The 27,819-nt window shown below is 61.6% G+C and overlaps 1 protein-coding gene across 1 annotated transcript; it reads left to right on the top strand.

Annotated features, from left to right (window-relative positions):
• The first annotated feature begins 1,122 nt into the window (after window positions 1-1,122).
• On the top strand, window positions 1,123-27,711 carry SPTBN2 (spectrin beta, non-erythrocytic 2). Its single transcript, XM_040970804.1, has 35 exons — window positions 1,123-1,279; window positions 5,460-5,611; window positions 5,994-6,167; window positions 6,537-6,628; window positions 6,711-6,791; window positions 7,045-7,160; window positions 7,705-7,817; window positions 7,956-8,143; window positions 9,762-9,879; window positions 10,381-10,539; window positions 10,680-10,982; window positions 11,661-11,814; window positions 12,210-13,080; window positions 14,436-14,573; window positions 14,846-15,602; window positions 16,226-16,428; window positions 16,661-16,751; window positions 16,967-17,113; window positions 19,828-20,091; window positions 21,337-21,561; window positions 21,874-21,963; window positions 22,230-22,490; window positions 22,576-22,706; window positions 23,246-23,450; window positions 23,849-24,223; window positions 24,342-24,586; window positions 24,686-24,824; window positions 25,076-25,160; window positions 25,307-25,503; window positions 25,718-25,857; window positions 25,940-26,023; window positions 26,234-26,482; window positions 26,675-26,848; window positions 27,211-27,253; window positions 27,481-27,711. Exons 1-35 carry the CDS (start codon window positions 1,123-1,125, stop codon window positions 27,709-27,711), a joined length of 7,152 nt encoding a protein of 2,383 aa, XP_040826738.1.
• The last annotated feature ends 108 nt before the right edge of the window (window positions 27,712-27,819 follow it).

The raw sequence follows: 27,819 nt of genomic DNA, 5'->3' as shown, positions 1-27,819 counted from the left end.
AGACCACAGGAGAGAATGACGCATGTCCATACCCCCGTCTCCCTGCAGAGTCACAGACGAGCAAGATTTCAGCCTGGGCCCTGGAAAGTGGTGTGCAGGGTTTGGGAACTTCTAGAAAAGTCAGGCGTATGGAACTGGGGGCTCGGTGAAAGTCACAGAACATGCCCCCTCTACACACACATGCCACCATTGCCTTCAGTGGCTGCTGAATTACATAAGAACATTGGGCACTGAGGGGGAGGGACAAAAACAGTCCCAGCGACGAACCTGAGGCTTGGGTGTTGGTTTTGAGGACACATAGTGTGTTTGCGTAAGTCAGACTTCCTAGATGGTGCTCGGAGGCAGGCAGGAGTCAGAACTCACTAGCCCTGGGCCCTATAGGGGGTCAGAACTTACTAGCCCCGGGTCCTACAGGGGAGTGGCAGGTGATGTTGTTCCCTTCCTGGGAAGCCCCTAAGAGATCCTGGGAGGCCAGGACCCCGAACGGGGCTGCGTGGTTCACACCGTATCCCCCAGTAGCCCTCCTGTTAGCTGGCTGCTTGGTCCTGAGCCAGGAACCTCAACAGTGTGGGGCAGCTTCCTCCTGTACCAGCAGTGGACCTGGCCTGACCCCGTGATGCGGTGACGCGTGTAAAATGCAGGCACACCCATCATCACTGACTTGACTTGCTTGCTAAGGGTGCTCCAGGAGCCATAGAATGGGTCTGGATCCTCTTACAAACTGTGCACCTGACCCATCCTTGCCACACAGCGCACTGGTCTTCCTGGTGCAGAATTGCTCTCTGAACCTGGGCCTTTTCCGCTCAGATTGACCCTGGGGTGCAGGAACATGTCCCAGGCGGAGTGGGGCGGGGATCCGTGCTGGAGCCCATTGCATCTACTGCTCACATTCCGTGGAGGCCAGTGCCATTGTCAGCTGGTGCATGCGTGGGCCCTGTCCTGTCCCTCTGTGGCCTGAGTGACCCCTCCCCATCTGCTCCATGGCTGTGACCCAACACTGCCATCCTCAGCCCTTCCCTCCCCGGAGTGGAGCGGCCCCAGGGCAGGAAGGGAGAAGGCCCCCAGGGGTGGCCCTCACCCACTGACCATGTCTTCTTCCAGGAGCAGGAAGTCGTCCCCACCATGAGCAGCACTCTGTCGCCCACAGACTTCGACAGCTTGGAGATCCAGGGTCAGTACAGTGACATCAACAACCGCTGGGACCTGCCTGACACCGACTGGGACAATGACAGCAGCTCCGCCCGCCTCTTCGAGCGGTCTCGCATTAAAGCCCTGGCAGGTGAGGTCCCGAGAGGGCCAGCAGGGAGAGGGCAGTGGGGCTTCTGGGACTTTGTATGCAAGAATCCCTTCTTCCTAAGCTGGGACCCTCCACCCAGGGAGACCCAGAGCACCCCACCAAACAAGGCCCCAGAGCCCACTTCCTGTTCTCCAGCTGCCTTCCCCTTGCGGCTCAGGGCAGCCAGCTGTGTGCATCCTCAGGCCCCCTCCACTGCTCGGAGCAGCCTCCTCCTTCTGTCCCAGGCCTGGGAGTCCATCCTGCAATTCTGCTGTCACTTTCTGTCCCCACCCACCCTCCCTGTGTTGTGTCTCCCTGGATTTCCCATCATTTCCCACACCCGTTCTCCCTCCCCAGCCTGTTCCTTCCACCTGCTGCCTGTGGCTCTCATTATTCTGTGTACCTGTTCCCTGAAGCAGGTTCTCTCTGCCCGTCACCGCCACGGTCCACAGCCAACCAGGCTTGCCCTTGGCCAGCTTGCCTCAGCACCTAGCCGGCCTGGCCCTGCCCCGCCTTCGCCCTCCCCTCCAGCCAGGGCGAGTATAAACAAACCCGTCCAGCGCGCCTTCCGTGTTCAGCAGGGGTAGGTGTTGTCTCAGCAACCAGAGTGTGCTGCCACCTGACACCACCTCTGGGCTGGCGTGGGGCTGAGTCACGCACACAAAGGCCACCCACCCTGCCTGGCCGCCCTTCTCCATCCCACCCTTGACATTGCCACCAGCCCTCTGCTGAATCTTGGGAAGAGGCTCTGGCCACTGCCACCTGAGAGGTGGGGGCTGCTGCCTGGGGGCAGGTGGTCCCCAGGGAAGATTGGCTCCATGCTTGGAAATTTCACAAACCCAGAGTCCCCACGCTAGGCGTTCTAGACGAACTGTCCAAATTTGGGATTTTTGGGAAGGACTTGTTCATCAGGCCAGGATGGTGGGAGGCCCTTCTGTGATGGCCATAGCTCCCGGAAGTCCCAGGCATATCAAGACATATCACCGCCCCCCTGCGCCCATGTGTTTGTGTGGCTGGGTCTTGGCACAGGCAAATTAAATCTTCATCCTGCCACTCCTGTGGACCAGATCGAAGGGGGAACATTTCCTCGCAGGGGGAACCATCCCTGATCGCGGGTTCTCGAAGCCTTTCGAACTGTCATGTCACCTGTGCCGTCACTGTGTGCTCATGACAGGTGCCACTCATGGCTGTCAGCTTGTCTGCACACAGAACACCTGTCACCCAGGATGGTCACTCTGTCCACGTGACACCTGTCACCCAGGACTTTCACTCAGTATCCACGTGACACCTGTCACCCAGGATGGTCACTCTGTTCACGTGACACCTGTCACCCAGGATGGTCACTCTGTCCACGTGACACCTGTCACCCAGGACTTTCACTCAGTATCCACGTGACACCTGTCACCCAGGACTGTCATTGTGTGTCCACGTGACACCTGTCACCCAGGATGGTCACTCTGTCCACGTGACACCTGTCACCCAGGACTGTCACTGTGTGTCCACGTGACACCTGTCACCCAGGATGGTCACTCTGTCCATGTGACACCTGTCACCCAGGATGGTCACTCTGTCCATGTGACACCTGTCACCCAGGATGGTCACTCTGTCCACGTGACACCTGTCACCCAGGACTGTCACTGTGTGTCCACGTGACACTGTCACCCAGGATGGTCACTCTGTCCATGTGACACCTGTCACCCAGGATGGTCACTCTGTCCACGTGACACCTGTCACCCAGGATGGTCACTCTGTCCACGTGACACCTGTCACCCAGGATGGTCACTCTGTCCACGTGACACCTGTCACCCAGGACTTTCACTCAGTATCCACGTGACACCTGTCACCCAGGATGGTCACTCTGTCCACGTGACACCTGTCACCCAGGATGGTCACTCTGTCCACGTGACACCTGTCACCCAGGACTTTCACTCAGTATCCACGTAACATGACACCCAGGACTGTCAGCTTGCCTGAGCACACACAGTGCCACTCTGTGCTGGGTTCGTTGTCTCTCTCCAGCCCTAACTTGTGCCCCCAGAAAGGCATTGCTGGTTGGGCTTTGCCCAACCCCGAGCTGTACTTTGGCACAAGTAGATGCCAAATAAATGCTGAAAGAATGAAGATGGGGGAGGGGCACGTGTAGGCTACAAGTGACCAAAAGCCAGAGCCCCTGGGGAGACCCCTCCCCTCCTCATTCCCCCACCCCCTGCCGCCGGCAGTGGGGTACACCTGCCAGCTAGGGCTGGCCTGGCCCAGGAGCAGGGAAGGGGCTGGCCCTGGAGGTAATGGTGACAAATAGAACCCTTGTTTGTGGATGAGGGACCAGAAGTCAATGCCTGGCCGGGCACCTGGCACTGCCGCTGGGAGGGGCGGGCAGCTTTCCTTTCTGGCTTCGCGCTCTTTGCTTTCCAAGCTGGGACTCAGAAGCCCAATGATCCGCGTGCAGACCCGCGGCTGCGGGGAGCCAGCCTGGGACCCCGTGGTGGGTTGGGGGGCAGCTCGCGGCCTGAAGGGCGGGTCTCGGGGCGCTGGCGGGTCCCCCTCCGCCCCCGCAGGGCCTGGCCCGGCCCCAGGCGGGCTCCGCCTCCCACCCCTCCCCCGCGCCGTCCGACCTGTTTGTCTGGAGCCGCCTCCGTCTCCCCTCGCCGCCGCCAGGTGCGCGGTGCTCAGTCGCCTCGGGAGCCCCACGGCCCGTAACTCCTTTCCCGCCTCGCTCCTAGAAGCCCCCACCTTTTTGCTCGAGCTCTCTGCACCGGGTTGAGCGCCCCTCGGGCCAGCTCCGGGGTGCCAGCGGGGAGGAGGACAGCACCGCTGGCCAGGGCGTTGGGAGCATGCCCTCGGGGCGCCGGGCGCTGTAAGAGACCGCGGCGGGCACCATGCATGGGAGCGGGGTAAGCAGGGTGCCCGGGCACGGCCTGAACGGGGCCAGCGAGTTTTACTACGACGCTGTGGAAGGGGCCCATAACCCCGGGGGCCTCCCGCTGTCGCCGGCCGCCTTCATCGACCCGGCTCAGTACGCCAGCGTGCTGGAGGGCCGCTTCAAGCAGCTTCAGGGTGAGCTCCGACCACCGTGAGTCCAGGGAAGGTGGGGGCGCGGGCTAGCAAGGGCTAGCCTGGGGCTCGGATACCCCACGCTGAGGGCGAAAGGCAAGAGGTTGGATCCGCACGAGGGGACCTTGTGTGACCGGGAAGGTGGCTGCCCCAGATTCCCACTGGGCGCGTGGAGGGGCACCAGAGGGCCAGGGACCCCAGCGTGCTTGTGCTGACCTGGGCTTCTGCAAGGGTATCTGTGTGTGTGGAGAGGGGAGGCGTCATGGAGTTGTACTGACGTTGCACCTTGTAGCTAGTACTTGTCTTGTGCCTTTTTCCGCATTTCCCCCAACCTCCCCTTTTACCCAACCTGTGTGCCACAATGACCTCATTGGGTGGGTGTGCCTGGAGTCAGCAGTACTTCTCTGCGCCCAGGCTCCAGGCTGGCACGGCCTTCAGGCCACCCCCCATCCCCAAAGCAGAGGCCCGGAGCACCCTGGGCCCCTGCAGGTGCTCCAAGCATCCCACACAGTGGTTAGGGCCCAGGCCTGGCACAGGTACGCAGGCCAGAGGTGAGGCAGGCATGGGCGTGGGGCCGGATGTTCTGGGTGAGGCGCCCAGGAATGTGGGGTGAAGGGGTGAGTCTCTCCTTGGTCTGCTACCTAGACTGCAGCAGGACCCAGCAGAAGACCTCCTGCCGGGGGAGGGGGACACTTCCTTCTCCTCTTTGTGGGTGTTTCTCTGAGGGACCTGGCGCTGTCCTCGGCTGCCCTAGTTCTCTCCCACCATCCAGCCTGGGCTCCCCGCTGCCCAGCATGCCCACCCCCTGACTCCTTGGCATGTCTGTGTCCTGGGGCTGCCCCCGCCCCCCGCATCCACCTGCTTGAACCCAGCCCCGAAGCAGAGCCACCTGCCTCTTCCATCCCTCCTTGCACCTCCTCACCTGGCTTACCAGCTCACTCCCATTTCTGTGTTTCTCAAATCGGTGATGGATTGTCCTCCTTGCCACCCTTTCCATCCCCTCCTCTTCCACATACCTCACTTCTTGTCTCTCAGGGCACCCTCCCCTTCCACAGTCCTGCCCTGCCCTGCTCACCCCTCGACCAGGTTGTACTGAAGGAGGAAATAAGCATTCTCCTGTCCCTCCCCACAGATGAGCGCGAAGCCGTGCAGAAGAAAACCTTTACCAAGTGGGTGAACTCGCACCTGGCCCGGGTGACCTGCCGGGTGGGAGATCTGTACAGTGACCTCCGGGATGGGCGCAACCTCCTGAGGCTCCTCGAGGTGCTCTCGGGGGAGACGCTGGTGAGCCCCGGTCGGGGTGGGGGGCATCCGGCCACGGGGGAGACGCTGGTGAGCCCCGGTCGGGGTGGGGGGCATCTGGCCATGGAGAGAGGGGCAGTGAGCCCTTGCAGGAGGCTTTGCGTAGGCACCTGGCTTTGTGGCCTCCTGGGAACAGTGGTCTCATTGAAAACCTTTCTTTTCCCATCCACTCTGGGTGTGATTAATTCCCTTGGGAATCTTAATCTCTCCAAGGCCGCATCTGTAACCTCACGGCTTTGGCTGGGCAAACTTTGGCCCAGCGCTCGAAGACTGGAGGAGAGGGGGATAGTTGGGGGAAGGTCTTGTGGCGGGTGCACCCAGGGAGCAGGAGACCCACACCCCGTGCCGCTGTGCCTCTGCCCAGCCAAAACCCACCAAGGGCCGCATGCGGATCCACTGCCTGGAGAACGTGGACAAGGCGCTGCAGTTCCTCAAGGAGCAGAAGGTGCATCTGGAGAACATGGGCTCGCACGACATCGTCGACGGGAACCACCGGCTGACCCTGGGGCTTGTCTGGACCATCATCCTCCGCTTCCAGGTACCCGGCAACCTGGTGGACCCTGTGCCAACGCAGGTGGCTGCAGGACAGCCTCCCTGCTACCTGTTCCCTCCCAACTGCCCCCCAACTCCAGCCATTGCTCCGGATCGCCCCTTCCTCCCCAGAGGATGCCTCGGCTCCAGTCAGCCATAGCCTGTGGGCCTCACCTGAGCCAGGCAGCTGGCAGCACGTGCCCCCTCACCGCTCTGGCTCACAACCCCCCCCCCCGCCCGGGGACCAGTCGCTAGCCCAGGTTGCAGTGATCTCCCAGGGTGCGTCTCTTCACCTGGGCTTTCCCGCCCTTGATCTCTGAGTTGCCCCATGGCTGCCGCGGCTGAGGCCCTTGCTTGCCCCTTCTGCACTGCCCAGATCCAGGACATCAGTGTGGAGACAGAGGACAACAAGGAGAAGAAGTCGGCCAAGGACGCCCTGCTGCTCTGGTGCCAGATGAAGACTGCAGGGTGAGGGGCCCGGCCAGGAGCGGAGGGTGGGCAGCCTCCGGGAGGGTGCATTCACTGTTGGTCCCCTGTGCTGTGCGTGTAGCTATCCCAACGTCAACGTGCACAACTTCACCACAAGCTGGAGGGATGGCCTGGCCTTCAACGCCATTGTACATAAGCACCGGTGAGTCGGTGGGTTTTGTGACACTCTAGGGATGAGCTGGGTTCCTTGCCACTCTCCCCACCGCCCAGCTGCAGGGCGTGAGCCACCAGCCGGGGCCTGGCATGGAGGACCTGGGGTGGGAAGCCAGGGTGTGGTCTAGGGCGTTGCGGGGAGCAGCAGTCAGAGTTGGGGTGCAGTGACGCGGCAGCGGGTTCACTTTCCCTCTTGAGGCCCTCGTGTGCTCTTGATGCCTGTTGACGCTTCCCTTGCCCAGGCCAGACCTGCTGGATTTTGAGTCCCTGAAGAAGTGTAATGCGCACTACAACCTGCAGAATGCCTTCAATCTGGCCGAGAAGGAGCTGGGGCTGACCAAGCTGCTAGACCCCGAAGGTAGGGCCAGGCTGCAGGGTTGGGGACCAGCAGGGGAGCGGCTGACGGGGCTGCCAGGCCGGGCCCGAGAGAGGACCCTGGGGGAGCAGCTGACTGCCGGGGGCTGCCAGGCCAGGCCCAAGAGAGGACCCCGGGGGAGTGACTGCCAGGGGCTGCCAGGGCGGACCAGAGAGAGGACCCCGGGGGAACAGCTGACTGCCAGGGCGGACCAGAGAGAGGACCCTGGGGAGCAGCTGACTGCCAGGTTCTGCCAGGGCGGACCAGAGAGAGGACCCCGGGGGAGCGGCTGACTGCCAGGTTCTGCCAGGGTGGGCCAGAGAGAGGACCCCGGGGGAGCAGCTGCGGGGGGCTGTCAGGCCAAGGCTCCTCTGAGGGAGAAGGGGGCAAGGAGATGGTGCAGAGTGAGATAGTGGCGAGGGCTTACAGGCTTGCGAATGCGCTCAAAGTTCTGACCGTACTGGAGTCTACATCTCGTAAGGCTTGGGGCAGGTGGCGTCTGCCGGCAGCTGTACCTTTCTGCCTGACACAGCGGTCCTTCCCTTAGATGTGAATGTGGATCAACCAGATGAGAAGTCCATCATTACCTACGTGGCCACCTACTACCACTACTTCTCCAAGATGAAGGCCCTGGCTGTGGAAGGCAAAAGAATTGGCAAGGTACCCCTGCCCACGGGACAGAAAGGCAACCCAGCTCGGGAGCCTCACTCCCCTCCAGCAGGGGGCTGGGCGGGGACCCCAGACACACACACACACACACACGCACACACGCGCGCGTTCCGGCCTCCTGACCCGCAGGTGCTGGACCACGCCATGGAGGCCGAGCGCCTGGTGGAGAAGTATGAGTCCTTGGCCTCCGAGTTGCTGCAGTGGATTGAGCAGACGATCGTGACCCTCAATGACCGACAGCTGGCCAACTCGCTGAGCGGTGTCCAGAACCAGCTGCAGTCCTTCAACTCGTACCGCACTGTGGAGAAGCCGCCCAAGTGAGTACCCGTGCCCTGCCAAGGTCCCGCCTTGCCGGGGCATGCCCGTCTGAGCCTCTCGCACCAGGGCAAGCCTCAATTAGGGCAGCCCTGTGGGAGGGAAAGCTGGCAGCACATAAATGCAGGCAGCGTGGAGGGAGCTCCCCTCCCCCAGCTCTGAGCGCCGGGAGCATCCAACACCAGAGCTGCTCCTAAACTTTGGAAAGTGAGCAGCCAACCATCTTAAAAAAAAAAAACAAGAAAGCCTGTGCCTGCTCTGGCTGTGCCGAGCCTGTGAGCCATCAGATTCCCAGATGCCCCCAGCGGGGTTGGACCTGAGAACAGGTCAGGTCAGAGTCAACAGCATAGAGTGGCTGATCGCCTGAGCGTCACAAGCTGCTTGTTACCTGGGCATGGTCCGTGCCAGTCACCTCCTTCCCAGCAGACTGTGTGGGACACCTGTTTCTAGCACTGCATTTTGGCTCATGGAGCTCTGTCAGATTTCATCTTAGCTTCCAAACTCATGTTTGTTTCATTCCTTTTAAAGATTTTTTTCTTACTTGAAAGGCAGGTTTGGGCCTGGCGTGATAGCGTAGTGGTTAAAGTCCTCGCCTTGAACACGCCAGGATCCAATATGGTTGCTGATTCTAATCTCGGCAGCTCCGCTTCCCATCCAGCTTCCTGCCTGTAGCCTGGGAATGCAGTCAAGGACGGCCCAAAGCCTTGGGATCCTGCACTCATGTGGGAGACCCAGAAGAGGCTCCTGGCTCCTGGCTTCAGATCAGCGCTCAGCACCAGCCGTTGCAGCTTCTTGGGAGTGAATCATCAGATGAAAGATCTTCTCTGTCCTCCTTTCTGTATATCCGCCATTCAATAAAAATAAATAAATCTTAAAAAAAAAGAAAGAAAGGCAGGTTTACAACAGAGGAGAGAGAGAGGTCTTCCACCTGCTGGTTCGCTCCCCAAATGGCCACAGTGGCCAGAGCTAGCCCGGTCTGAAGCCAGGAGCCTAGAACCTCTTCCAGATCTCCCACGCGGGTAAAGGGGCCTGTGGGCTTGGGCCGTCCTCCGCTGCATTCCCAGGCCACAAGCAGGGGGTTAGATCAGAAGTGGAGCTGCCGGGACTCAAACCTGCATCCATATGGGATGCTCTCACCACAGGCAGAGGATTAACCTGTTATATCATGGCACCAGCCCCCAAACGAATGTTAGTCCGGAAGACACCTCTTCTGATCCATTCCAGGGAGTGACTGGAGATGCTTCCCTTGGTCTCAGCGCTCTTCCGGGCCTCAAACAGGTGTAGCTTCGAGGATGTTCACCAACACGGTGTCTGTAAACAGATAACAAGTCAGAGGGGCCCAGCATTCTGTCGAAGAAATGTCTTTGCTGGCTTGGAAAGATGGTTCCGCGAAGCCGAGCCAAGCGGCAGGCGATGGGAGAGGGCTCTGGGCAGCAGAGACCCAAGAACCCGGGATCTGAGAGGCGGGGGTGAATCCTCACCTGCCAGTTTGCAGTTGTGAGCATTGCGCTGGGGACCTGGCTAGCTGCGGCCAAAGGTCCTGTGGGACCTCGAGAGCATGCGCAGCTTTTGTGAGGAGAGGGGAGTGCACAGAAGAGGCTCTCTGATCGTGACCCCCAGGTTCACCGAGAAAGGGAACCTGGAAGTACTGCTGTTCACCATCCAGAGCAAGCTACGCGCCAACAACCAGAAGGTGTACGCGCCCCGCGAGGGCCGGCTCATCTCCGACATCAACAAGGTGAGCAGGCGACCCCTGCACCCGGAGCACCTGGCCTGCACCAGGCCTTCCCCATCCCGCCTGACGCCTGCATCCCTTCTTACACATAAACCCATCTCTTCTGACCAACTCCCCCTACAAAAACATGTGAGGAAACTACGCCCCAGGTGTCGTACGTGGTCCAACAGGTCCCCAAACCCCCGTGTCCTCGCTTCTCTCTTATTCACAAATGACATTCACAAAAGTCATGACTCGCACACAGTCCCACCACAGCAGGTGGATCCGACAGTTCTCGTCATCCATGTACCCTCTGGCCCTGGGAGAGGGGGGCGACAGTGACCTCGGCAGCCCTCCTCCCCCACCCTTCCCTGTGCTTCGTTGCCCACAAAGACATTACATGGGCCGCCCTCCTGGCTCCGCCAGACTAGGCATCGTGGGGATCACCTGTGGCCTGACCCCCACCGACTCCCACCTACCTGCCCCAGCCCTCTGCCTCTGACCCAGCCCCCCTGGCACACTCAGGCCTGGGAGCGGCTGGAGAAGGCGGAACATGAGCGTGAGCTGGCCCTGCGTACGGAGCTGATCCGCCAGGAGAAGCTGGAGCAGCTGGCCGCCCGCTTCGACCGCAAGGCCGCCATGCGGGAGACATGGCTCAGCGAGAACCAGCGCCTCGTATCACAGGTGAGGGTGTCGGGGGGAGAGGCAGGGGTTGCCAGGGAGCCCCCAGGGCGTGGAGGACAGTGGTCACGGGTCACATGGGGGAGGGAAGGAGCGGAGCAGTGCCCATTGCCCCCAGGTTCTCCCGTCCTTTTTGCCTCCAGGATAACTTTGGGCTGGAGCTGGCGGCCGTGGAGGCGGCAGTGCGCAAACACGAGGCCATTGAGACCGACATCGTGGCCTACAGCGGCCGGGTGCAGGCAGTGGACGCCGTGGCCGCGGAGCTGGCCGCAGAGCGCTACCACGACATCAAACGCATCGCCGCGCGCCAGCACAACGTGGCGCGGCTCTGGGACTTCCTGCAGGAGATGGTGGCTGCCCGACGCGAGCGGCTGCTGCTGAGCCTAGAGCTGCACAAGGTGCTTCAGGACCTGGTCTACCTCATGGACTGGATGGAGGAGATGAAGGTACGCCAGGCAGGGTGGAGTGGATGAAGGTGCCTGTTCTGAAGTGGCCCCCAGATACCTGCAGTGGCTAGGAGCTATGCCGAGCCAAAGCCAGTCCATTTCTGCCATGTGTGTGGTGGGCACTCAACAGCTCGAGTCATCTTACTGCCTCCCGGAGTGAGTCCTGAGGAAATTGGAGTTAGGAAGCTCGGTATCGAATCCAGGTCCTTGTGTGTGGGTGACGTATGTCCTGACAGGTGTCTTAACTGCTCGACTGAATCAGCCCAGCCCCATGTGAGGCTTTTCATGTGGTCACTCGGGCAGCTAAGTGAATAGATCTCCCATGTGGAAACAGAGAGCATAGTTGGGGTTGCCGTCTTCCAGGCAAAAGGTGGCCGTGCGGCTAGAGCTGGGATGGGCTCGCCGAAGGGTGCTGGGGCTGGAGCCGAGAAGGCGTCAGGTGACCCTGGGAAGAATGGGAGAAAATGGAAAGGAGGGGCAGTGAAGCCAGGGGCCAAAAGGAAGACTAGAGTGTCCCTGCGTGTGTGTCCCGAGGTGCCCGTCTGGGGCACAGCGAGAACCACTGGAGATGTTGAGAGGGAAGCAGGGAGGTTAGTGTGTGCATGCCTGCTTGGCCTGGCAGGGTGAGACGGGGTGGAGGAACCTGGGCCACTCAGCTGAGCCTCGCTGTGCCCACAGGGCCGGCTGCAGTCCCAGGACCTGGGCAAGCACCTTGCTGGCGTGGAGGACCTGCTGCAGCTGCACGAGCTGGTGGAAGCCGACATTGCTGCGCAGGCCGAGCGAGTGCGTGCAGTCAGTGGCTCAGCCCTGCGCTTCTGCGACCCAGGGAAAGGTGAGGACCGGCTGGTAGGAGAGTTCCCCCCGGAGTGCGGGAAGGTGGAGGGACAGGTGGGCGATGGCTGGAGCCAGCTAGAAAGGCCTGCTGTTCCGGCCAGCGGAGCCAGTAACATGGACAGGGAGAGAGTCTGGGGATGAAGCACCGACAGGAGATCAGCGATGGTGGAAGTCTCTGCGAAGTCTCGCTTTATTGCTCCTTCCCCTCTCCTTATATACTCTTCTCCCCATCCTCATTTAGCAGGATATTGGATACAGATGAGTCCAATCAATCTAGGTGTTTTTAGCCACAAGCCCTGTTCCTGTTCCTGCCCATCCAAGGAGCACTAATCAGCTCCTTAGCCCACAGCCTGCGAGTGACCCCACTCCTTCCTCTGCTTGTGACCATTTCAGAGTACCGACCCTGTGATCCGCAGCTGGTGCGGGAGCGTGTGGCTGCCCTGGAGCAGAGCTATGAGGCGCTGTGCGAGCTGGCGGCCGACCGCCGGGCGCGGCTGCAGGAGTCCCGGCGCCTCTGGCGGTTCCTGTGGGAGGTGGGCGAGGCCGAGGCCTGGGTGCGGGAGCAGCAGCACCTCCTGGCTTCGGCCGACACTGGCCGGGACCTGACCGGAGTCCTCCGCCTGCTCAACAAGCACGCGGCCCTGCGAGACGAGATGAGTGGGCGCCTTGGGCCCCTGAAGCTCACCCTGGAGCAGGGCCAGCAGCTGGTGGCCGAGGGCCACCCAGGAGCCACCCAGGCTGCAGGCCGCGCTGCGGAGCTCCAGGGTCAGTGGGAGCGGCTGGAGGCCCTGGCAGAGGAGCGTGCCGAGCGGCTGTCACAGGCCGCCGGCCTCTACCAGTTCCAGGCCGACGCCAACGACATGGAGGCCTGGCTGCTGGATGCCCTGCGCCTGGTGTCCAGCCCTGAGCTGGGGCACGACGAGTTCTCCACACAGGCCCTGGCCAGGCAGCACCGCGCCCTGGAGGAGGAGATCCGAGGCCATAGGCCCACCCTGGAGGCCCTGAAGGAACAGGCCGCTGCCCTGCCAGCCGCCCTGAGCCACGAGGCCGAGGTGCAGGGCCGGGTGCCCGCGCTGGAGCAGCACTACCAGGAGCTGCAGACCCGGGCAGGCGAGCGGGCCCGGGCCCTGGAGGCAGCCCTGGCGCTGTACACCATGCTCAGCGAGGCTGGCGCCTGCGGGCTCTGGGTGGAGGAGAAGGAGCAGTGGCTGAACGGGCTGGCCCTGCCGGAGCGCCTGGAAGATCTGGAGGTGGTACAGCAGAGGTAGGGCCTGCAGGCCCCCTCGGGGACAGCCTCGGGGGCGGGGGGCAGCATCCCTGGGGCACCTGCCTTGCTGAGAGTCCCTAAGCCATGCTGTGGGATTGATGCCATCAGAGCGTGGCATCTTTGGAGGGGATGTCCCAGAACTGACCCCCACAAACACTGAGGGACCCTGTGTTCAGAGGTGGAATGTCCTGCCATGGACCCCTGGCCCCATTCTTGCTCCACCTTCCAACAGTGGGCCCCACCCCATCATTCCACCCTGTAGGTTTTTGGTTTACGTTGTTTGTTTGTTTTTTTGTTTTTTAATTTGTTTATTCTACTTGAAAGTCAGAGCTAGAGAGAGAGATTTTTCATCCTCTATTTCACTCCTCTAAATGGTTGCAACAGCCAAAGCTGGGCTGATCCAAAGCCAGGAGCCAGAAAATTCTTCTGGGTCTCCCACATGGGTGCAGGGTCCCAAGGCTTTGAGCCGTCCTCGACTGCTTTCCCAGGCCACAAGCAGGGAGCTGGATGGGAAGTGGGGCAGCTAGAGTTAGAACTGGGGTCCCCTACAGGATACCAGCACCACAGGTGGAGGGTTAGCAGGGTGTGCTGCTGCTGGCCCCAGAAGAATATGTCTTAAAGCCCTCTGGAGTGCAAGGACATGTTTCTCTTAGAACCGCAACACCACTGTCCCCACACAGGACAAGATGCATGACTCCAGGTCAGCTTTCCTGGTTCAGTTTGAAGAGGTCATTCAGAGGTTTTGTTTTGGTTCCTGGGACAGCCCCAAGGGTGAACCAAACTACAGCCCTTGGGTGCAGTGTGGCCTGTGTTTGTAAATAAAGGTTTACTAGAACAGCCACACTCACACGCTCACTCGCTGATCCGTCCCACCACAGCTGTTTTCATGCCACCTGCAGAGTTGGCCGGCTACCCCAGAGCCTGGCTCTCCAAGCCTCGACAGGCATCCATCCTTCCGGTCAAACGGGCCATGTCCCTTTGCCCCTCTGTCCCCCACCCCTTCTTTGTCTTAACACAGCTTAGCAGGGCACGGGGGACTCTTGGGGGCCTGTGTGCTCTGATCTGGGCTCTAGCTAGACATGTTCCTGACCTTTAACCTGTTCTTCACCTTTAACTTTCTCAGCGTCTTCAACAAAAGCTTTTCTCCTGCTTGTTTTTGGGGAGCCAGGTTGTGGGGGTGCCCTTTCCTCGACTCACACTGTGGGCTGAGTGGGCCCTGAGATGCGTGTGCGTGAGCCTCTGTAAGAAGGGTTGGGGGTACCTGGAGCTATCGAAGGGACTGAGGGAGGGCTTGGGGGCCTGAGTGTGTCACTGCCCCTCACCGTTCATGGCCAGCTCCGCTGCCCCCTCAGGTTTGAGACCCTGGAGCCGGAGATGAACGCCCTGGCAGCACGCATCAGCGCCGTGAACGACATCGCCGAGCAGCTGCTGAGAGCCAACCCCCCGAACCCCGAGCGCATCGTTAGCACCCAGGAGCAGCTCAACCACAGGTGGGCTAGGGCCGCTCCAGGGAGAGGGAGCCCCCCCAAAACAGGCCGGGGCCCAGGAGATATGATGAAAGGTGTGGAGAAAGGAGGCCTTACCAGGGTGGTGTGGAGCAGCAGACTCCTTGGTACCAAAGCAGAGGCAGGTGCACAGGGAATCTCCCAGGGGCTTGGGAGAGAGAAGCAGAGAGCCCTGGAGCTCCTGGCTGTCCCCTCAGCCAGGACGGACGGGCCAGGTCCAGCCAGCAGCGGCACACCCCTGCCCCTCTTCCCGCCAGGTGGCAGCAGTTCCGGTCCCTGGCAGATGGCAAGAAGGCAGCCCTTACGTCCGCCCTGAGCATCCAGAACTACTACCTGGAGTGCACCGAGACGCAGTCATGGATGAGGGAGAAGACCAAAGTCATCGAGTCCACCCAGGGCCTGGGCAATGACCTGGCCGGGGTCCTGGCCTTGCAGCGCAAGCTAGCTGGCACCGAGCGCGACCTGGAGGCCATCGCCGCCCGTGTGGGGGAACTGACCCGAGAGGCCAACGCTTTGGCTGCTGGCCACCCGGCCCAAGCCTCTGCCATCACCGCCCGGCTGGGAGAGGTGCAGGCGGGCTGGGAGGACCTCAGGGCCACCATGCGGCGTCGAGAGGAGTCGCTGGGCGAGGCGCGGCGGCTGCAGGACTTCCTGCGCAGCTTGGATGACTTCCAGGCCTGGCTGGGCCGCACGCAGACCGCCGTGGCCTCCGAAGAAGGGCCGGCCACCCTGCCCGAGGCCGAGGCCCTCCTGGCCCAGCACGCAGCCCTGCGGGGAGAGGTGGAGCGGGCCCGGGGCGAGTACAGCCGGCTGCGGACCCTGGGCGAAGAGGTGACCCGGGACCAGGCCGACCCCCAGTGCCTCTTCTTGCGCCAGCGGCTGGAAGCCCTAGGGACTGGCTGGGAAGAGCTGGGCCGCATGTGGGAGAGCCGGCAAGGCCGCCTGGCACAGGCACATGGCTTCCAAGGGTTCCTGCGAGATGCACGCCAGGCCGAAGGTGTGCTCAGCAGCCAGGTGAGCGCATGGGAAACGAGCTGGCTGGAGGGTGGGGAGCGAGTCAGCTGGGCACGATGCCAGTAGGTGCAGTAGTCAAGGAAATGGCAAGAGGCAAGAACATGGTAGCAAAAGAATGTGGGCTAATTAAAAAAAAAAAAAAAGATGGACTGTGACTGACCAGAACTGGCTCCCGGAGAACCCCAGAGCCTGGTCGGTCCGGGCAGAGGGCATGTGTCGGGCAGGGGTCTTGTAAGGTTACATTAGGGCTGAAATGCCCGCTGCTCAGTAGGCTAACCACACCTTTCCCGTGGTCAGCCACACAGAGACCCAGTGCTGTGTCTGTCACAGTGTAGGTTTGCGGGCTGGGAGCCATTGGCTACTGTGTGCAAACCAGGCACATAGTGGGTGCTGCCTTTCTGGGGTACAACACCTGAGCCCAGTTGCTAGACACAGCTAAGCAGGACAGGATCGAGCTCAGCTCCCTGGGAAACCCCCGATTCCCACTCAGCCTTCAGTGCCACCCAGTCCAGCTGCGTGTCCCTGGGTTCCCGACAGCCCCATCTCAGATATCTCCCCTTTCTGGGGTAGCCCTTCCTCCAGGCAGCAGCGGTGCCCAAATAGCTCTTTGCACCCCTACGCAGGAATACGTCCTGTCCCACACGGAGATGCCAGGGACGCTGCAGGCCGCCGATGCTGCCATCAAAAAACTGGAAGATTTTCTGAGTACTATGGACGCCAACGGGGAGCGCATCCGTGGGCTGCTGGAGGCCGGGCGCCAGCTCGTGTCAGAGGGCAACATCCATGCCGAGAAGATCCGGGAGAAGGCAGGCTCCATCGAAAACAGGTGCGAGGAGGTTCGGGGGTGGCAGCCCCTAGGGGACGTGGCTTGGGTGAACCACAGGCAGGCGCTCCCTGCCCTGCCCCAGTCCCCCCACCCTGGCAGCAGGCCGGAAGACTGCATTCCTGGGAGGTTCTGTGCCCCCAGAAAGACGTCACCCCCCAGGGGAGGGAGGGGCCTTAGAGCATGTGTGTTTGGAGGCGGGGGTGTCACACAGAGGTGGGGGCTGTCACTGCAGACACCGGACAAACCAGCAAGCTGTGCAGGAACTCCTGAGTCGGCTGCGGGACAACCGTGAGCAGCAGTGTTTCCTGCAAGACTGCCATGAGGTGAGGAGGCACGCTCCGTCCTAGCCACGACTCCCGCGCAACCCCAGGGCCCAGGAGCCTTGTATGCGATGGTGTCACCCACACGCTCCCTAGGCCTCTTCCCAGCCCCCGTGCGTCCCCCGACACCCCCAGCCCCGTCACGCTTGGAGCTCTGCCCTTGCCCACCTTTGAAATGCCTTCTGTCTCCCCTCCCTCGCTTCCTCGGCTTGCTGCAGCTGAAACTGTGGATAGATGAGAAGATGCTCACAGCCCAGGACGTGTCCTATGACGAAGCCCGCAACCTGCACACCAAGTGGCAGAAGCACCAGGCGTTCATGGCCGAGCTGGCTGCCAACAAGGACTGGCTGGACAAGGTGGACAAGGTGAGCTGGTGAGGGAGCAGAGCGGGGCACAGTCCATCCTGGCTGGTGTGCAGGGTTCCTTCAGGGCCAGAGACCCGCCGTGGGCCCCTGGGGCCAACACTTCTAGCTGGGTAAGAACCAATATCTTGATGGCTGATTCTAGGACCGCCTAAAGAAGGTAGAGGTTGGTAAAGGGCCAGACTGACTTCAGTCCCACTGGGGCCAGAGCGGGGTGGTGACACGCTTCAGCGGTGTCTGCCAGCTCCCACATCACATGGTTTCTGCAGCGACTGTTCATTCCATCACAGCAGCGCGGAATTGGCTGTAGTTACCCCAGGAGCCAATGCATGTGACTGGCCCAGTAAAACTTTATTTACAAAAGCAGGTGGGGGCCCCAGGTGGCCCGCGGTCCCTGGGTTGGCAGCTCTTGGTTTGGAGTCTGTGTATCGTGGGACCTGGTTCTGCCCCACCCCCCAGCTCCTTCCTGTTTGCGTGGTGTTCCGGGAAAGGTCTTACCTGCTAGAGGTCCAGGAGCTACAGAACAGGTGCACTCCTCCCTCTAGGGTGTGATGGCTGGGGAGAGGAGACCAGCCCTGCACTGTTCCCCTTTCCCATTTGTTTAGTAAATGCTCCCTCGTTATGTGCACAGCCTGCTGTGGGCCCATGCGCCCTGACCCGGAGACGACCACGTAGAGAGGTGGTGCCTTTCAGTCTGAAGCAGAACATGAGTGCTGTTGGGGCTAAGCAGAAAGCAGATGTGGGAGATGGAGAAGGCGGTGGCTCCCAGGGCCAACCACGATGGCAGGGGAGGATGAGAACGTGGGACTGTGACCAGGCAGACAGACGTGAGCAAGTGGGGACCCGGCTGAGAGCAGGAGGGGCGGGCCATCCGCCGAGAGCAAGGCCTGTGTGAAGGGGCCCCAGGGATGAGAGGCTGGCAAGAGCAGGTGCCAGGTTCAGTCAGGAAACGCCCTGTCCTCCCTCCCCAGTTTGCACATGCTTGGCTGGCAGGGTGGTGGCCCTGAGGGTGTTGAAGCTGCCTAGGCTGGGCCAGCTTTGCTGCTCTCCATCCGGAAGCCTGCAGGCAGTGTCTGGGTTTGTGTTTCGTTGGGAGCAGACTTAAAGCAAGGGTATAAGTGCAGGTGGGATATGTGCACGGTGGTCCCAGGGAACAGCGAGGGGGAGCAGGGAGACTGGGGAGATGAGAGGGAGAAGAGAAGGGGGGTCAGTGATGGGCACTCGGTGGTGCCAGCCACGCAGGGCAGCGGGAGGTGTGTTGTACCAGGGCCCTGAGGGACAGCATGGAGCAGGCGGCTGCCGAGCCCAGGCCAAGCAGGACACTGCCAGGTACGTGTCCGCTCCCTGCCTGTCAGGGCAGAGAGCTGCTCTCACGCAGGTCAGCAGAGCACCCCTGCTTCACCCCCGTTGGGGTGCAGTCCTAGCTCTTCTGCTTCTGAGCCAGCTTCCTGTTGGTGTGCGTAGGAGGACAGCCCAGGAAAACCCTGACACCTAGGCCCCTGGCCCCCACACCAGAGACTCAGCTGGAGCTCCCGAGCTCCTGGCTTCAGCCTGGTCACAGCCTGGCCGGTGCAGCTGGTTAGAGGGTGGATGGAAGGGGGAACTGAGCTGCCCTAGGTTGTGGTGCAGGGAATTGAGAAACAGGAAATCAGTGCAAATCCTGGGGGTCCCACATGTGGCCTAATCCTGGAAACCACCAACGCTGGAGGTAAATGCAGATTGCAATGGCTTCTTTTTCTAATATTTTAAAAGATTATTTATTTATTATTTAAAAGGTAGCGCTACAGAGAGAGAGAGAGAGACAGAGAAAGATCCTGCATCCACCAGTACATTCCCCAAATGTCTGCAATGGTCAGAGCTGAGCTGACCCAAAGCAAGGAGCTAGGAGCTTCTTCTGGGAATCCGATGTGAGTGCAGGGTCCCAAGGCTTTGGGCCATCCTCCACTGCCTTCCCAGGTCACAAACAGGGAGCTGGACGGGAAGTGGAGCAGCCAGGACACAAACTGGTGTCCATATAGAATGCCAGCACTGCCAGGTGGAGACTTAGCCTATGCTGCAAAGCCTCAGCCCCTATTATCATTTAAATCAACAAACAGCGCCCTCCTCCCCCATTCACTCTCCAAACACCTGCAATAGCCTGGGCTGAACTGGGCCGAACTGGAGAACTGGAAATCTAATCCAGGTCCCCGTTAGGGGAGGACTTCACCACTGCCTCCCAAGGTCTACAATAGCAGGAAAGCTGGGGCCGGAAATTGAACCCAGACACTATAGCTGGGGCTACAGGGGTCTCAGTCAACGTCTTCAAACTATGCATGACCCCTGCAGTGGCTTTTGTTGATGATATTGAAGATTCATTTACATGTTTATTTGAAAGGCAGAATGACAGAACCAGAGATCTTCCGCTCGTTGGTTCATACCCCAGAGGGACACAGCAGCCAGGGGTACGTTAGGCTGAAGCCAAGAGCCAGGAACTCCATTTGAGTTCCCCTCGTGGGTGACAGGAGCCCCAAGCACTCGGGCCATCTTCCGTCGCTTTGCCAGGCGCATTAGCAGGGAGCTGGACCAGAAGCAGAACAGCCAAGACTGAGCTGGTGCTCCGATATGAAATGCTGGCATCCCGAAAGTCAGCTCCTCGCCTCTGGGCCCTCTGGTCTGCTGTTGGCCCATCATGCTCAGGAGTGCCTTACACCTGCTTTGTCCTGGTCCTACCCACCCAGGAAGGGCAAGAGCTGACTCAGGAGAAACCGGAGCTGAAAGCCCTGGTGTCGGAGAAGCTGGGAGACCTGCACAGGCGCTGGGACGAGCTGGAGACCACCACCCAGGCTAAGGCCCGCAGCCTCTTCGACGCCAACCGAGCTGAACTGTTCGCACAGAGCTGCTCGGCCCTGGAGAGCTGGCTGGAGAGCCTGCAGGCCCAGCTGCACTCGGATGACTACGGCAAGGACCTCACCAGTGTCAACATCCTGCTCAAGAAGCAGCAGGTGCAGCCGTGGGCCTGGCGGGGTGGGGATGGCGGGAGCACTCAGGCAGACGCTGGGGCCTGGCAGGAAGCCTCACCAGGTTCCTCTTGGTCTGTCCCCCGTCTCAATCCCGGGGGGCGTATGTCAGTCGGAGACCACAACAGAGACCACGCTAGCCATCTGGACAGAGGAGCTGTGACACCAAGAAGTGTTGGTTAACACAAGTGACTAACCATGAGAGGTCTCGTCCCAGTCAGTCCTCCGGGGGTCTGGTGTGAGGGGACCGGAAGTGCCAGAGCCTGGTGTTGGCGTCCTCCTGGCTCCTGACAGAGACGCTGTGGGGGCACATGCCAGGTGGGAGAAGGGAACAGGTGTGTGCAAGAGAGGGAAAACACTTAGTGTGGGGGAGTGACCTCCCAGCTCAGCCTCTCGCAGGCCCTGGGCCAGTCCTGAGGCCCTGGGCCAGTCCTGTGAAGGCTGCACCCTATTCCTGTTAACAACCTAATTACCACTTAAAGGGCCAGCCAGCTCTCAGTCCTGCTGCCTTAAGGCCAGACTCCCAACAGCCAGGCTTTAGCAGCTGCAGAGACACCCACAGGTGACCTCAGGGAAGTTTGTTACGAAGGACTAAACCAATAGGCTCACGTGACTTCCAGCCTTTGTCTGACCCCCTTTTCCCAAATAGCAGCAGCTGTCTGGGGTGCTCCCCCCCACCCCCCGCAGACTACAGGGAGAGCAAAGAGGTAGGGCGCAGCCCCTTACCCCTGGGACTGGAGGAGAGGATGAAATGGCTGAGTTCTAGACCTCCAGCTGAATAGTCTAGAAGTATGGCAGCCGAAGCAATTCTGAAACCAGCAAGCCAGAGCTGGCCAGAAGGAAGCTGCCATTCCAGTGCCACTGTTGGGGCAATGAGAGCCAACCGGCTGTTTGACTGCAGGGAAAAATGGCCGGCCAGACCCCCTGGAAACCCAGTTCTCATGCTATGCATGGTGCTGCCCTTTACTTACAAGGCCCAGCAGTGGGTAGCCCGGGAGAAGTGTCCCCAAAGTGAGGCTGGCCAGAGAAACCACAGTGGCCCCATGAACCGAACGTGGGCACAGTCGCCACACTCCCTGCCACCCCGGCCACTCGCTCTGGAGTCTTTACTGTGTGAAGGTCCAGCACCCGCCAGGCCAGGCCATGAGGGGCTGCCCCGCAAGGCTGAGCTGGAATGGTACGACGGGTGCTGGCGTTGATGTCTCTTCTGTCTCCTCCTGGCGCTGGCAGATGCTGGAGCGTGAGATGGCTGTGCGGGAGAAGGAGGTGGAGGCGATCCAGGCACAGGCAAAGGCACTGGCCCAGGAGGACCAGGGCGCCGGCGAGGTGGAAAGGACCTCGAGGGCTGTGGAGGAAAAGTTCCGGGCCCTGGACCAGCCACTGCGTGAGCGCTGCAGGCGCCTGCAGGCCTCCCGCGAGCAGCACCAGTTCCACCGAGATGTGGAAGACGAGCTCGTAAGTCCTGGGGTGGGGTGGCGTGGGCCTAGCGTTCCCGCAAACTGCCCCTGCCGGCTGGCTCTCCGGGCCTCTGCCTGGACGCACCCTCAATGGACTTGGTCCCTTCTCCCCGTAGCATTGAAAAGCTCTCAGGAACCTTAGGGGTGTCCACTGAGCCCCTTTACCCTAGAACAGGGATCGTGGCTCATTGGGGCACCCCCCCCACCGGATGTCCCCCACTGCTGCACACCTGCTGCTGGCTCTGCCCCCTGTACCTCCACCAGCTCCTCTCTCTCTCTCTCTCTCTCTCTCTCTCTCTCACATATGCAGTTGTGGGTGACAGAGCGGCTCCCCATGGCCAGCTCCATGGAACATGGCAAAGATCTGCCCAGCGTCCAGCTGCTCATGAAGAAAAACCAGGTGAGGCCAAGGCTGAAAACAAAAGCCCCCTCACTCCCAGGCCTGGACATTAGATTATAGGGCTCTTTGGTGTCACAGTTACAGGAGGCAGGGTCTCTCTCTCTAGGAGAGCTCATGGGTCAGAGGGGTGTCACTGCCACTGCCCTGGACTGGGAAGAAGGGAAGGGTTACCCCTTCTCTGTGTAAAGGGAGGGCTCCACTTAGAGTAGGGCTGGGGGGCTCCTGGGCAAGCTTGCCAGTGTCCCCTCTTCTGCGGCCCTGGGCAGACCCTGCAGAAGGAGATCCAGGGCCACGAGCCCCGGATTGCTGACCTGACGGAGCGACAGCGTGCCCTGGGCCCTGCTGCAGCAGGCCCTGAGCTGGCCGAGCTGCAAGAGATGTGGAAGCGCCTGAGCCGTGAGCTGGAGCTCCGGGGGAAGCGGCTGGAGGAGGCCCTGCGGGCCCAGCAGTTCTACCGTGATGCTGCCGAGGCTGAGGCCTGGATGGGCGAGCAGGAGTTGCACATGATGGGTCAGGAGACAGCCAAGGTGAGAGCTTGGCCCCCAGCCATGTGGCTGACTCTGCCTTGCCCTCTGGTGCCCTCTGCCCGATGCTCACTGCCCTTGCCTGCAGGATGAGCCCAGTGCCCAGGCAGAGGTCAAGAAGCATCAGGTGTTGGAGCAGGCCCTGGCCGACTACGCCCAGACCATCCACCAGCTAGCGGCCAGCAGCCAAGACATGATCGACCACGAGCACCCTGAGAGGTCAGCTGGCAGGCGGCAGAGGGGCCCAGCACAGGGCAGGGTATTGTCAGTTCAACAGAGGTAGTGGTCACGACTCAGACGTTGGGCTCTTGATGCCCCCGTGTGAGGTCTGGGTTGGGTTACCAGCTCCCAGCTTTGACCTGAGCCCAGTCTTAACTGTGAGAGGCGTTTGGGAAGTGAACAAGCAGGTGGTAGCTTACCTGCTGTCTTTCTGTCTCTCAAATAATAATGGCTTTTAAAGGTCTGTTCATTCTTGTTATGTGAAAGGTAGATTCTTACAGAGAGAAGGGGAGAGACACAGAGAGGTCTTCCATCTGCTGGTTCACTTAAAAGTGCACCTGGCCTTCGTGGGAAGGAATCAACAATGGTGGAGCTTTCTGTACAGGTGTACAGAACATTCTAGAAAGCTGGAGAAGCAGGGACTTGGCAGTTGGGGGTTCCAGAAGGGACAGAATGCCATGGAACAGGCTGGGGATCAGGGCAGTGCCCTCTAAGCTGCGTGGTGCCATCCCTGTCTCCCGCCCCGCCACCCCCCCCAGCACGCGGCTGTCGATCCGCCAAGCCCAGGTGGACAAGCTGTACGCCGGCCTGAAGGAACTGGCGGGGGAGCGGCGGCAGCGATTGCAAGAGCACCTGCGCCTCTGCCAGCTGCGCCGCGAGCTGGACGACCTGGAGCAGTGGATCCAGGAGCGCGAGGTGGTGGCAGCCTCCCACGAGCTGGGCCAGGACTATGAGCACGTGACCGTAAGTGTGGGTCGGGGGAACCAGGCCTCCCATCCCAGGCAGAGCCCCAGGGTTCAGGGACTCAGGGCTAGGAGGACCATGACGGGGGTTTGGGTGCGGTTGCAGGCTGTTGGCCATCATTAGAGAGTCCTTTTGCAAGCTACGGGTCCCAGCATGTCACCTGCTTACCCTGGGGAAGAGGCACGTGGGACTGTGCAGGGTCAGTGATGGGCTGTTGTGTCTGTCCCTGCCTCAGCCCTGGAAACTGACAAAGCCTGCAGTAGTCCAGGGGGTCCCAGGGGGCAGAAGTTGGTCTGTGTTTAGTAGGAGTGGATTCCCTCCCTCTGGCAGACACCCCACCCATCAGTGTCCGCAGCGGCACCCTGACACCGGCTGCCTCTTCCCTCCCCCTACCCCAGATGCTCCGGGACAAATTTCGCGAGTTCTCCAGAGACACAAGCACCATTGGCCAGGAGCGCGTGGACGGCGCCAACACGCTGGCCAATGGGCTCATCGCCGGGGGCCACGCGGCGGGGGCCACTGTGGCCGAGTGGAAGGATGGCCTCAACGAGGCCTGGGCCGATCTGCTGGAGCTGCTGGACACGCGGGGCCAGGTGCTGGCCGCGGCCTACGAGCTGCAGCGCTTCCTGCATGCGGCACGCCAGGCGCTGGCCCGGGTGCAGCACAAGCAGCAGCAGCTCTCGGACGGCACCGGCCGGGACCTCAACGCTGCCGAGGCCCTGCAGCGCCGCCACTGCGCCTACGAGCACGACATCCAGGCCCTCAGCACCCAGGTCTGGCCTGAGGCTCGAGAGATGGGGCTGCTCAGAGGAAGCTTCGGGGCACCTGCCCTTCTGCCCGCACACAGCCTCTCAGTCTCCTCTCTCTCTCCCTGGCTCTGGGGCCCCGCAGGTCCAGCAGGTGCAGGACGATGGCGTCCGGCTGCAGAAGGCCTACGCTGGAGATAAGGCGGAAGAGATTGGCCGCCACATGCAGGCCGTGGCCGAGGCCTGGGCCCAGCTCCAGGCCAGCTCAGCCGCCCGCCGCCAGCTACTGCTGGACACCACGGATAAATTCCGCTTCTTCAAGGCTGTCCGGGAGCTGATGCTGTGGATGGATGGGGTCAACCTGCAGATGGACGCCCAGGAGCGGCCCAGGTGAGAGCGCCCCAGACACACACGGGGCGGGGGTGGGGGGGGGCGGTAGTATGGTGGGGCTGTGAGCAGTGGGCAGGACTGGCTCTGTACCCCCACCAGGGACGTGTCCTCTGCCGACCTAGTCATCAAGAACCAGCAGGGCATCAAGGCGGAAATCGAGGCCAGAGCTGACCGCTTCTCCTCCTGCATCGACATGGGGCAGGAGCTGCTGGCCAGGGGCCACTACGCGGCCGAGGAGGTGGGTCCGGCCCGGCGCCAGGGCCAGCCCCGCCAAGCAGGGCTTTGGCAAGGCTTTTCTTTTCTGTTTCCTCTCAGCCTTTCTTCGCTGAGTGCTGTCTGTGTCTGTCTCTCTGTCTTAGCATCATTCAGGGGCTCCCTACCCTGGCCTGTCCATCCCCCCAGAACTCCCTGGACACCCAACCCTCCCCCCAGGGACCCTGGACAGGCCTCCCCACTCTGGGGTGCTAACTGGCACCTGTGCCCTATCAGATTTCAGAGACCCTCTCCCAGCTGCAGGCGCGGCGCCAGGAGACAGCTGACAAGTGGCAGGAGAAGATGGACTGGCTGCAGCTTGGTGAGCCGGCTGCTCGGAGGATGGAGGGCGCAGTTGTCTCCCAGTCGATGAGACCAGGGGCTCTGGGCATGCAGCTGCAGACTCCCCAGCCCTGTCAAGGTCTCTGTGCCCGCTCTAACTGGACCTTCCCACATCCCCCCCCGCAGTTTTGGAGGTGCTGATGTTTGCGAGAGACGCGGGCATGGCGGAGGCCTGGCTTTGCAGCCAGGAGCCCCTGGTGCGAAGTGCGGAGCTGGGCTGCACAGTCGACGAAGTTGAGAGCCTCATCAAGCGGCACGAAGCCTTCCAGAAGTCGGCGGTGGCCTGGGAGGAGCGCTTCAGCGCGCTGGAGAAGCTCACGGCGGTGAGGGACGGTGGCGGGCACCCACCCGCTGCCCTGGGCCAGCGGGGGGCCGAGCGCTCCCACCGCAGCTTCCCCGGGCGGTGCCTAAAGGTCCCACCTCTGTCTGGCTTCTCATTCTGCCCCCTGGGAAGTTCTCTTTGTGTTCTTCCCATGTCAGCGACCTTTCTGCTCTTCCCAGTGCCCCACTTCTCTTAAACCAGGCATTCTTTAACAGCTGGAGGAGCGGGAGAAGGAGAGGAGGCGGAAGGAGGAGGAAGAGCGGCGGAAGCAGCCGCCTGCCGCTGAGCACCCTGCTAGTCAGCCCACGGGGACCCTGGGGGACGGTCAGACAGCACCTGAGGGTGCCTGGGAGCGGTGAGAGCTGGGAACCCTGGGTGGGGCTGAGGGGAGGCCGAGCCCACACAAGCCAGGGACTAACGATTCTGTGACATTCTAGAACTCAGCCACCGCTGGCAACGTCCACACAGGCGCCCAGTGTTAACGGGGTCTGCACAGACACCGAAGCCCCTCAGGTAGCCCCGCCAGTCTCCATATGCCACCTCAGGGCCCCAGCCACAGCCCCTAACCCTTGCCGCCCCCCTGTGGGGACAGAGACAGCTTCCCAGAGGAGGTGGCGGAGAGGGGAGGGCAGTGACTGGGAAATGCCAGGACAGAAAGATGACAGAGGCTGCGGGCTGATGGGCAGGGAGGACCAGCTCCTGACTGGGAGGGTGCCCGTCTCGCCCCTCAGCACTGACGCTGTTTGCCCCACACAGGGGTCGGGCCCAGCGGATGAGGTCAACGGACTGCAGGGCGGCAAGCAGGCCCGGCCCCGGGGTGCTGCCCCCGTGGCGGCACTACCCCAGAGCAGGTCATCAGAGCCTGCCCAGGTGGCCACCCTGCCAGCCCGGGGCCCCGAACTCTCGGCCCAGGAGCAGATGGAAGGCATGTTGTGTCGTAAGCAGGAGATGGAGGCCTTGGGCAAGAAGGCCGCCAACAGGTACCATGCCGGGCCTGTGGCCCAGGGTCATCCCTCCAGGGAGGAGGTAGGGTTGGGACCCGTGTGTGCGTGTGGGGGCCTAGGTGGAGACGGCTCAGCGGGGAGTGGGGCCAGAGGCCCAGCCAGCGGGGCATAAGCAGGCTCTGCTGAAGCCCCTCCCGTGCCCTTGCCCATGCCCCTTCTCGCCCACAGGTCCTGGCAGAACGTGTACTGTGTACTGCGACGTGGGAGTCTGGGCTTCTACAAGGATGCCAAGGCGGCTGGCGCAGGCATACCCTACCACGGGGAGGTGCCCGTGAGCCTGGCCAGGGCCCAGGGCAGTGTGGCCTTCGATTACCGGAAGCGCAAACATGTCTTCAAGCTGGGGTGGGTAGGAGCAGGGGCCAGCCCTGCAGATACAAGGAGGGGACGTGGGGGTGACACCCTGGGGGAAGCACAGACTCACTCCAACGGGCCCTACCTAGAAGGAGCACCTGTCCAGCCAGACCCTGGACACAGCGCTGCAGAGGGAGGGCAAGCCAGGGCTCTGGCTGCCTTCTAGAATAGGTGGGGAGGGGAGGCAGGGAACACAGGCTAGAGACCCAATGACTGGCAGCGTCAAGCTAAGCCTGCTGGAGAGAGAAGGTCCCCGCCACCTCCAGAGGCCTCTTCCAGGGATGCCCCAGGGGCTGAAAACCCAACCCTCCCGGCCCGAGCTCAGCCTGTCTGTGGCTTCTCCCCCCTACCAGCTTACAGGATGGGAAAGAATACTTATTCCAGGCCAAGGATGAGGTGAGTGGCCCCCCTTGTCCCTGCCCCTTGCTCTCTGGGCACTTCTGAGACCCCCTCCAGCGGCAGGACGCCCCCCCACTGCCCCCTGTTGTATGTCCCTGCTCCCGGGCTGGCTCTGTGCCAGCTGCCTGCCTCGTGAGCATACCTACCTGTCCTCAAGGGAGCTAAAGCTGCCCCGTGGTGCCCGCATGCCCGCTGAGCCCGTGGTCTCGCCGCATCCCCCGCAGGCCGAGATGAGCTCGTGGCTGCGGGTAGTGAACGCAGCCATCGCTGCTGCGTCCTCCGGGGAGCCTGAAGAGCCACCGGCAGCGCCCAGCGGCCACCGGGGCATGACCCGGGCCATGACCATGCCCCCCGTGTCCCCTGCCGGGGCCGAGGGCCCCGTCGTGCTCCGAGTCAAGGACGGCCGAGAGCGAGAGCGAGAGAAACGCTTCAGCTTCTTCAAGAAGAACAAGTAGCGGAGGGCAGGACTCCCCGCCGGCCGACTCTCGCCCTTTGCCTTCGGGAAACTGCCAGCGACTGGCCCTCCCGCCAGGACAACCGCCTGCTGCTAGGGGCCGTGCCAA

The sequence above is a fragment of the Ochotona curzoniae genome, unplaced genomic scaffold (genome assembly GCF_017591425.1).
Source record: "Ochotona curzoniae isolate NIBS_2020 unplaced genomic scaffold, NIBS_Ocur_1.0 scaffold_4937, whole genome shotgun sequence".
NCBI lineage: Eukaryota > Metazoa > Chordata > Mammalia > Lagomorpha > Ochotonidae > Ochotona > Ochotona curzoniae.
This window is presented reverse-complemented; position numbering and strand designations above follow the sequence as displayed.

What these genes read in the sequence shown, in the direction of transcription:
- SPTBN2 (XM_040970804.1), top strand. Translation starts at nt 1,123, where the DNA reads ATGAGCAGCACTCTGTCGCCCACAGACTTCGACAGCTTGGAGATCCAG. An exon ending in TGCCAGATGAAGACTGCAGG is followed by an intron (nt 6,629 to 6,710) that starts GTGAGGGGCCCG and finishes CTGTGCGTGTAG; the next exon opens with CTATCCCAACGTCAACGTGC. An exon ending in TCCAGGCCCTCAGCACCCAG is followed by an intron (nt 24,224 to 24,341) that starts GTCTGGCCTGAG and finishes GGGGCCCCGCAG; the next exon opens with GTCCAGCAGGTGCAGGACGA.